At 40.1% G+C, this 10,669-nt stretch overlaps 1 protein-coding gene across 1 annotated transcript; it reads left to right on the top strand.

The window, feature by feature from the left end:
• The first annotated feature begins 3,295 nt into the window (after positions 1–3,295).
• On the top strand, positions 3,296–4,147 carry LOC149933338 (uncharacterized). Its single transcript, XM_090157273.1, has 3 exons — positions 3,296–3,330; positions 3,381–4,069; positions 4,138–4,147. Exons 2-3 carry the CDS (start codon positions 3,459–3,461, stop codon positions 4,145–4,147), a joined length of 621 nt encoding a protein of 206 aa, XP_090013399.1. The 5' UTR covers positions 3,296–3,330; positions 3,381–3,458.
• Positions 4,148–10,669: the final 6,522 nt, after the last annotated feature.

The raw sequence follows: 10,669 nt of genomic DNA, 5'->3' as shown, positions 1-10,669 counted from the left end.
TAAACTAAAACTATCAAACCGAAGGGTTTGAAGTAAACGCAATTCGTGCCATACAGTTTGAAGAAACCCAGTTCCTTGAAACTATTATCCAGTTCTTTAAACCATTGCCAGCCACTTTGAGGTAAACCATAGAGGGCCCTTTTTAATTTCAAGCAATTGTGAACTGGATCTACTTTTTCATACCCCGGAATCTGTCGCATGTATACATTGTCATCCAATGTCCCATATAAATATGCGTTAGTAACGTCCATATGTCCATGTGCCCAACTGAAACAAATCACGAACAGTGATATAAAGAGACGTATGAGTGAAAAATTTATGACCGGTGAGAATGCCTCTTCAGTCTATACCAGGTATCTGTCCATATCCTTGGGCTACTATGCGTGCCTTATAGAGAATTATTTCTCCTACCGAATTCTTCTTCAGGGCATACACCCATCGACATCCAATAATTCTCTCGTTTGGTTTTTGAACCACTTCTGTAACCTGCCTTTCTTCTAACACCTCCATTTCTTTATCCATCGCTTGCTTCCACTCGCGGTGTTGTGGTGAATGTATCGCTTCATCATACGACTGTGGTATCTTGACCTCAGTACAATGAGATTCAAAAATTTCATACACATCCTGTTCTGTTATAGAAGTGATCAGTGAAGATGGTGTCAGTGTCTCCCTTGTGGAGAAATCAAATAAACCCAAATCGTAATTGATCTTCTTTGCCTCAAGATATTTCCGGACATCTGGTTTTGATCGCATTTGTACTCCATCCGGATCGTAATAATAGATGTCTTTGCGACCAGCTGTTGCTCCGGTTTTTCGTGTTCTCAGTTGTCTTGTCCAACCGACGGGTAGACCGATAGCCTCTTCAGTGTCAGGTCGTACAAAGTTTGGTAGTCCAGCCGTTTCGTCACGCAGGATTTCCATTTGTATAGGTTCTGTTGCCTGAGCCATTTCCTGAGGTGGGTTGTCTTCAGTAATACCTTGTGTCGGTGTTGTGACTTCTCCACCATCACTCTCTTCCGCTGCCCAAAACATAACTTCTCTGTCGTGATGAGTCACACTGACATTCTCCACCCCCAGTTTATGTTCTGCGAACTTGACGTGCTTTGTATCCTTCACTTCGTTGGTATCTGGAAACCATATTCTTGGCATAACCAACAAGTATACCCAGTTTTGCTCGACCATGCAGTTTGCTCTGTTGACGCTGTGATGGAATATGCATGAATACCAGACAACCTATGCGTCTCAGGAACCTTGCACTCGGTTTCTTTTCCCACCATAATTCAAGGGGCACGGTCTTTCCTAGTTTGGCATGTCGGGTACGGTTTCGGAGAACAACCGCAGTATAAAGTAACTCACCCCATAACGAATGAGGTAATTTACTGTCGTCCAGTAGCGCCCGGACTGTATTCAAGAGTGTCCTGTTCATGCGTTCGGCTACGCCATTCATTTGCGGCGAATAAACATTGGTACGCTCATGCTTAATACCATTTTCGTTGCAATATTTGGTAAACTGACCTGCACAATACTCCATACCATTGTCAGTTCGCAGGGCTTTAATGATTCTCCCAGTCTGTTTTTCGACATCTGCCTTATGCAGGCAAAAAAAAAAACTGTCGACGTGGTAGGACGTGTGCTTTTAGGCTCTTCTACTAAGCCTAATTTTAACCTCAAAACAATTGAACTTAAATTTTAGATAATTTTTAACGCAACTAATTTCAATTGGTTTAGTTTTAATGGTTTTATTTATAAATAAATCGTGTCTTTGATGAAACAGCCACAAAATTAGACAATGACTACTGTTGATGAGGATCTACACTGTACCTCAGAATGCCTGTACAACCGGAAGGAAGATAATCAAATGGTACCCTGTGATATTTGCTCTAAACAATACCACTTATCCTGTGTGAACATTACTGCTAAACAAGCTAGCCGTTTCTACTGCTGTAGCACCTGTAAAGAACTCTATTTCATCCCATGCCTTTGCAAGGACCTGGAACCTGCTAAAATAGTGAATAACTCTCATGAACTTATAGAATTAAAGAATCAAATAGCAATCTTAAAGCTACAATTTAAGAGCGAACTAAGAGCCGTACAGGAAAATCTTCAGAAATTTAAAAGCGAAGCCAAGGCTGAACTAGAAGTAAAAATCAACATCATCAAGCAAGCCCATATTGAAGGTTTTAAGGCCATTGACCAAAGACTTATTAACTGCACAGATGAAAGCAAAGGGACCTCGGAACCGATGAACTATCTTGCAGTGGCTGAAAATAGCATATATAACAAAAATTTAAACAATAACATCAATAAACCATACAGCACAGTATCCTCAGATTGTGACCAATCTTCACAATATCAAGAACGTTTCCCCACTAGAAATAAGAATGAACGCCCAGCCTTCCAGAAACAACCACATGGAAAGAATACTCAAAAGAAAGGCAAGAAATCTAGTGATGTAAATCCCAACAATCGTAAAATAACCAGGATTAATCAACGAACTGCTGGCCTAATGCCTAGTGATAGACTTGCAGTATGTAAGCTTGCGACTAAACAGCAAACAGCAGATTACTTTATTGGAAACTGCTCCTTAAGGACCGATGAGGACTCCATAATTCAGTACATAGAATCCCAGGAAATTAATGTTAGTGCCATAAGACTAACTAGGAAGTCGCAAGACCCTGATGCCATTTCAAAATGCTATATCTTTAGCTCAACAACTGAAGTAAATACAATTCTCTCCCCTGATAATTGGCCTGTGGGGATGTCATGCCATAAACTGCAAAAAGATCCAACGGACAGGGCCAAAGTTTGGGGAACTAACCATCACGCGAAGGGCTTGCAACTATCAGCATCCCCAACTTTCAAATATTTCCTTTCAAATTGCCCCAAGGACTTAACGACCCAAGAACTGACCGAACATCTGAACGACATAGGAGTCGATTTGGACTTTGTAACGCTTACCGAACCAAAGCAGATTACCAATTGGAAACGGTCTTATATCATCGATTCGACGATAAACCAAGATGAAGAAATATTAAAGGGAATATAACCTCAGGTATTTGGTGTGGAACACCAAAGCTTGCAGCTCTGGCCGCTCTTGCCTTTCGCTCTAAAAATGTTTGGCACCACTGTACAGGGAAATTTGAAAAATTGAAGGGGTCTTCCATAAAGATGGCTTTCCAGGTTATATTCCCTTTAAATCGCACAAACTGGCCCTACCCGTATAGGATCCAACGCTATCGGGAATTAAGGAAACCAAACATGAGAACGGATGAAGTATGACCGGATAAACTTAAGAATGGCCCTAAGGGCCTGAAGATTGCACATTTGAATGTGAATAGATTGAAATTTTAGGGATTGAGTATTTACTTCAATTTTACCAGATCAACATCCTTGGCATAACTGAGACCTTCTTATATCCAGAAATACCAGATACTCTTGTTGCGATTCCTGGATACTCTATGATAAGGGAAGATAGAATGGAAACTGGAGGCGGTGGTATATGTCTATACTATAAAAATGGCATTCAAATTGTCAAGAAAACCCTTGATCAAACTGACAAGCTCCCAACAATAATGGAAGTCCTTTGGACTCTCATTTCCTATCCAAACTCAAGTGACCTTTTTATTGGTATAATTTATATACCACCCCGTCATTTCAATAACTTACTGACTGACGAGTTACGTAGACAGATGGACCTTCTTCTGACTGACCACAAGACCGAACTTATCCTTCTGGGCGATACAAATTGTGATATCGCAGCTAAACCAAAATCTACCAAAACAAGAATCTTACTAGACGCCCTTACGGATTATAAACAAATGGTCACTACCCCAACCAGAATTACCAGTGGGACTGAAACTATTTTAGACCATATCTACTCTAATTTCCCGGACAGATTACATCTGACTACAGTTGTTCCTGTTAGCTTCACGGATCACGAACTCATAAGTGTCGTAAGGAAAAAACTCTGCCCTAAAAATATAAAAGAAACTAAAATGGTACGAAATTATAGAAACCTAAATCCTGTCCTCTTTGTTAACAACATTCAAGAGGCCTTAGCAGCTGCAAGGTTTAATACCCCTAATGATGGCGCCTTAATACTCCAAAATATCATAATAAAGGAACTTAACTCTCAAGCCCCATATAAATATAAACATATATCAACACAACTTACTCCCTGGTTGACACCGGCAGTTAAATATGAGATGCATTTGAGAGACAAATTGAAGACAAAAATCAGAAACCCAAAGCTATGTGAAAGATTTTCTGAGGCCTATAAGAAGCAAAGGAATAAAGTTGTCACCTTAATACGGAATACTAAATCTAATTACTTCAAAGAAAATCTCACTAAAGATCAAAAACCATGCCATTTTTGGAAGACGATAACTCCCTTTCTTAAAGGTAGTTATAAAAAACAAGTTATTGCCAAGATTAAACAAAATGATGATTCTATTGAGGATCCTCAGGGCGTAGTGGACTACCTTAATGCGTATTTTGTAGATGTCGCTGAAAAATTGATAGATAAAAAACAGATATCAACCTCACATGCAAGCAATAATCTACCACCTTATACTATAACTAAGAAGTTAACTAACTTTACATCGTGACGGAGGATCAGGTCTTCAGAGTCCTGAAGTCCATAAAACACAATAAGGCCAGTGGCCTAGACAACATTCCCCCGGTCATCGTAAGAAAGCTCGCTGCAATCATGAAATTCATATCTTCTTCATTAATGTGGCCGAGACGCTTGTGCCACAGATCTCGACCTCCTATAATATAATCATAAACAGATGATGTATGAGGTTCGAGAACTGTGTCTATTTCCTCTGTTTCCTGTCCTTGTCCCAGTACGTGCGCTTTGACTGTATAGAAATTGTCTTTTGATAGTTGTGCCTTAAAAGCTAAATTCCCTTTAGGAAAATAGACAGTGATACAGGCATGTTCTACGATGGCTTTGTAACTAGCCTGGTCTAATAACCTTCCAGAGAGTAAATTACGGTGCATACCCGGTGTATATATAACACCCTTTAACTGGAAAATGTTACCTCCATCCTCATCCATCTTCAACCAAACATTGCCCTGGCCTTCCACTCTCGATTTACCTTCACCCACGATTGCATCTGTTTTCAATTCTGAATAGTTTTCAAACCAGTGCCGTTGCCCTTACCAAAAAATAAGTTGGTTTTTAGTTGGTATTTAGTTGGTTTTCACATTTAAGTTGGTTTTAAGTTAGTTTTTAGTTGGTATTTAGTAGGTTTTCACATTTAAGTTGGTTTTAAGTAGGTTCAAGTTCCCAGCATATTTTAATAAACTATTTAAAGAGGTAATAAGTTGTTTTTAAGTTGGCTGGAAAATACTCATTTTTTGAAGTTGGTTTTAATTTGGTTTTTAGTGGTCAGATAATTACTTATAATTTTTAAGTGGGTTATAAGTTGGCTTTAAGTGGTCTTTATTAAGAGGTCTTTTTAAGTAAGTTTTAAGTTGGTTTTAAGTGGTCTTTATTAAGAAAGCTTTTAGTTGGTTTTTAGTTGGTGTAAAGTGGTTTTTAAGTAGGTTTTGATTTCTGATAGTAGTAGAGACAAACTTCGTGTCATCAGCATCGTAGATGATAGACACCAGACTCTGATAAGTTTCCGGCAATGACCAATGAGTTGGTATGAAACATCTTTATCGGTTACTGTTTCGCCAGCCTCCTCTAATTGTCTCTTGGCATAATTGATACGTCCTATGAAGGCCGGCATACATTCTCCTTCTTCATATTCTATGTTATAGAAAAGTTTTGTTAGCGTAGACACATGACAAAGAAGACCACATCTTATGATAATATCTATTTATTAAAACTGGTTAAAACTAATGATTATTTACATAATTGCAAGTAATAGTATACAAGTTAACTCCATCAAGGCATGAGAGAGACTGCTGCTTTTGCATTAGTTGACTCTCATATATATAGTAAGATAAGGTCATGTGATAACAAAGCCACCATGCTAAAGGTCACTAGTCTTTAGATAACTGATAAGATAAGATAAGATTAGTACAAACATTATTAGACCAAAACGTTTTTTAGTGACTAACAACAATATTTAAAGATATTAAGCAAACTTATGTTTTATTCTTAACACTCCCCTATTTTTGAATATTGGCTAAATTATTTACTTAAATTTAATCTGATAACTTTAACATCCCTTACCAAAAAATAAGTGGTCTAAGAACTATTTAAGTTGGTTTTAAGTTTGTATTTGAGACAAATACCAACTAAATACCAACTAAAAACCTACTTAAAAACAACTTAAAAAAAACTAAAAACTTTCTTAAAATGTTACTTAATAAAGACCACTTAAAACCAACTTAAAAAATAATATGTAATTTTCTGACCACTAAAAACCAACTAAATACCAACTTAAAGAAAAAGGCATTTTCCCACCAACTTATTACCAACTTAACTAGTTTACTGAAATATGCTGACCACTTAATATCAACTTAAATGTGAATACCAACTAAATACCAACTAAAAACCAACTTATTTTTTGGTAAGGGATTCTAACCATATTACTAAAATTGTGCTTATTTAGTATTTTCGTAAACACATCCGCTACATTGTTCTTAGATGTAACAAATCTTATCCTAAACACTCCTTTCTTTAGTTCGTCGCGTATAAGATGATATCGTATGTCTATATGCCTGTTTCTCTTATTTTGGATAGAGTTTTCGGAAAAAGCAATGGCTGATTCATTATCGCAAAATATTATCGGTATAGGCATAAGTACATAAAAGCTCTCTAGTTCTTTAAGTAATGGCTTAAGCCATAAAAGTTCTCTCACCGCTTCGGACATGGCGATATATTCGGCTTCAAACGTGGATGTCGAGACGGATTTCTGTTTGGCTGCACTCAAGGAAAAAGGTGCGGTCCCAATGTAAGCCAAGTAGCCGAAGTTAGACTTCCTGGTATCCCGATCAGATGCCCAATCACTAACACTGTAGACATTCAATCCTGCGTTTTTTTGTTGTTGCTCATAGATTAGGCCGGTCGATGATGTGCTTAGTAGATATCTCGTAAGCTGACAGAGGCGTTGCCAATGGCTAATGTCAGGATTGCTGTTGAACTGAGACAGTAATGTGACCGAGAACAATGTTAGGACATCTAGGGTGCATGAATCAGAATGCTAAAGGTGATAGGCAGTGCCATCTGGTGGCAAATGGAAAACAGCTCCTTTTTGTAACTCATCAGATTAGTCTCTTGGTACTGAGGGTAGCTGGTAGATAGATAGGAATATGCTCCCCAGTGATTTATTAACTAATTATAGTAACATGTATATACTGTAAATAATAGCTTATTTTATTAAATTAATAAACCTTGACAATTTAACTGCACCTTGGGCGTTTTTATTGTTATGTGTTTAACAAACAAGATATCAGGTCGTGTGCGCTGGGCGACGAACATCAGACAGCCCACCAATGATCTATATGGTTTCTTCTTCATTTGCTGCATCTCCGCTTCTGTTGATGGGCAATCGTCTCGTGAGATCACGACTCCGGCGCTAATAGGTAGAGAGACAGGTTCTTCCAGAGAAATGTTAAACTTCTTGCCAATTTCCTTGATATACGAGGACTGATGAAGTTTCAGAGCTCCTTCTTTAGTTTCTTCAAACTGAACGCCAAGTAGAAACCTGATGGGCCCCATGATTTTAAGTTCGTACCTCTGCGAGAGTAGTCTATAGACCTCCATAATGACATCTTCCGTCTTCGTTAAAACGATCAAGTCATCCACGTAAACAAGTACTATGGCTTGGTATGGTATGTAATAAATACAATTAGTGCTGAGAAATTTCTTAAAACCCAAACTTTTGAATGCTTCGTCGAGCTCCATGAACCAATGACGCCCACTCTGTTGCAATCCATAAAGCGCTTTAATGAGCTTGAGGCAATGAGTACTACGGTCTCTTGTTTCGTAGCTAGGTATTTGGTCCATATAGATGTGACGGTCTAATTTCCCATAGAGGTAAGCGTTCTTTACGTCCATATGACAGTGGGCCCATCTAAACGTCATGACAAACAGTGCTATAAAAAAACGTACAAGGTTGAAGTTTACTACTGGTGAAAAGGTTTCGTCATAGTCAATGCCCTCCATTTGACTATCCTTTTGCGACAATACGAGCCTTGTACCGGATGATTTTTCCTGCATGATCTCTTGATGGTGTATATCCATCTACAGCCAATAACTTTACGATTATAAGGTTTCGATGTAACTTCTGTTACCTCTCTTGCTGTTAGTGTTTCCATCTCTTCATCCATAGCCAAACGCCATTGTTTTGCTTGCGGGGAGTTGACGGCTTGCTCATATGTCTTTGGTGCGGTGATCTCAGTGCAATATACTTCGCAGGTTTCAGAGATGTCTTCTTCATCTACGGAATTTATGTGGGATGCGGTCTCGGTACTTCGTGAAAAATTCCAAGCGGTGATGTCATGCGCCAATCCATGATTGTGTAAGTATCTCTGGACCTCGGGTTTGGACCTCAGCTTGTCTCCATCAGGGCTATAATAATAAACATCAGCCATGCCTTTTGTTAAGCCGCTTTGGCGTATTTTAATTTCTCTTCTCCACCCAGTTGGTAACTGTGGTGCCTGCGTACAGACAGGTAGAGGACCTGTCGCCCCTGACGGGATCTCCCTTGCTGGTTGGCATTCAGTTGCTTGAGGTACTGGGCTCGCAGGCATAGCAGGTTGTGGTGACTGTGGTTGGACAACGGGTATGAGCAACTCTGATTCTTGCTGGGATTCGTCCTCTTCCTGTGGCCAAAAAAATACCAACCCTTCGTCGCGTTTTGATCTTGTCAGATACTCCATTCCCATGATTGATTCATCAAATAGCACATGCTGGGATTCTGTGACGCTGCGGTCAGTAGGGAAATAGCTTCTATAGCCCTTAGTTCTCAGGGCATAACCAATTAGAACTCCGGGTCTGGCTCTGCTATTGAATTTATGGCCACGTTGTTGCTTGGATACATGGACGAAGGCTAGACTGCCGATACGTTTGAGATGGTTGGCGCTAGGCATGTTTTCCACCCAAAAGCTCTGCGGGACTTTATCCTCGATCTGTGAGTGCTTCACTCGGTTTTTGAGATACGCTGCTGTTGTAATGAGTTCGGGCCATAGACTAAGTGGCAGCTTCGCATCCTCAATGAAGGTTCGGACAGTATTCAGGAGTGTACGGTTAACTCGTTCCACTACACCGTTCATCTCTGGAGAGTAGGCATTGGTACGTTGATGTTGAATCCCCGATTCGTTACAGAAGGTCGTCATCTCGCAATTACAATATTCAAGGCCATTGTCAGTTCGGAGTGCCTGGACCATTTGTCCCGTATGATTTTCCATCAGCCTTCGGAAGAATGTGAATTTCTCAAATACGTCGTTTTTATTCGCCATCGGATAGACCCAGACACGCCGGCTATAGTCATCTACAAAGGAAACATAGTATTGTGCACCTCCAATTGATCTTACCGGTGCTGGGCCCCAAACATCAGAATGGATGAGACCAAGGATACGTTTACTCTGGATCTGGTCAATACTCCTGTGCACCGCCTTCGTACTCTTTCCAAGTTGACAAGGAACGCAAGTTGCCAATTCACCAGTTAACGGCGTCAGACCTTTCAGCATGCTATGTTTCGACATGTACTTGAGGTCCCTCTCATTTACGTGGCCCAATCTCCAATGCCATTGCTCCAGCTCTTTGGATCCAGCTCGACCTTCGACTGAATTTTCATACGCTCCGATGCGAATACCATCTTGATTCACAGCATGAGCATTCCGTAGAGTGTAGAAGTTGTCGTTTGTCAAAAACCCTTGAAATAAGAACTTGCCTTGTTGACTGGTGACAGTGTAAGTTGAATTGAATATGATCGATCTGTAGCCAGCGTTGTCTATTAGGCGTCCAGAAATGAGATTTCTCCGTAATCCTGGGGTGTAGAATACATTCCGCAATAGATGATATCCTTCATTTCTACCCCCAATTTGTAGCCGAATGTCACCTTTCCCTTCGATTCTAGACTTTCCTTCTCCGCAAGTAGCCTCAGCGTTGACTGGATTGCAAAACATGAAGAGCTCCTTATCGTTGCAAAAGTGATGGGTGGCTGCAGAGTCGATTACCCAGTCTGTTGACGGCAGTGATGAACATGGCGGATTCGTTCCCTTCGTGCCTTGCTTTCTGCCTTGAACCAGATGATCCTGAACCATCATAATGCTTGTAACGAGTTCGGCATTCGCTGGCCCTGTGACCATGCTTGTGACAGTAGGAACAGGTGAAGCGTGGGGCTCGAGCTGCGGACTGTGGCTTTGGTTCTCTCCCTCGGATTTGAACTGCCATGACATCGGATTTCGTATACACCACTTCTTTCTGGGTTTGTCTGCTATACTCTGCTAATAAAGTGCGTTTAATATTCACTGGTGTAAACTCACTATCTGGATAATGATAGATCTGCTGGACTATATTTTCATAACTTTTCAGTAATTTGCTGATTAACTGGTAAGATATGTCCTTGTCCTCCACAACCTCCCCAGCTTCTACTAAATGCTTCTTTATTTCATACAATCGTCCAATGAACGTCGGGATCGGTTCCCCAGATTTACAATTAATAGAATAAAATTCCCCACGCAATGCTGCGATGCATGCCCT

The sequence above is a fragment of the Leiobunum rupestre genome, chromosome 8 (genome assembly GCF_980474605.1).
Source record: "Leiobunum rupestre chromosome 8, qqLeiRupe1.1.hap1, whole genome shotgun sequence".
Lineage (NCBI taxonomy): Eukaryota > Metazoa > Arthropoda > Arachnida > Opiliones > Sclerosomatidae > Leiobunum > Leiobunum rupestre.
The sequence above is the reverse complement of the archived record's forward strand: the minus strand, read 5'-3'. Positions and strand labels throughout refer to the sequence as shown.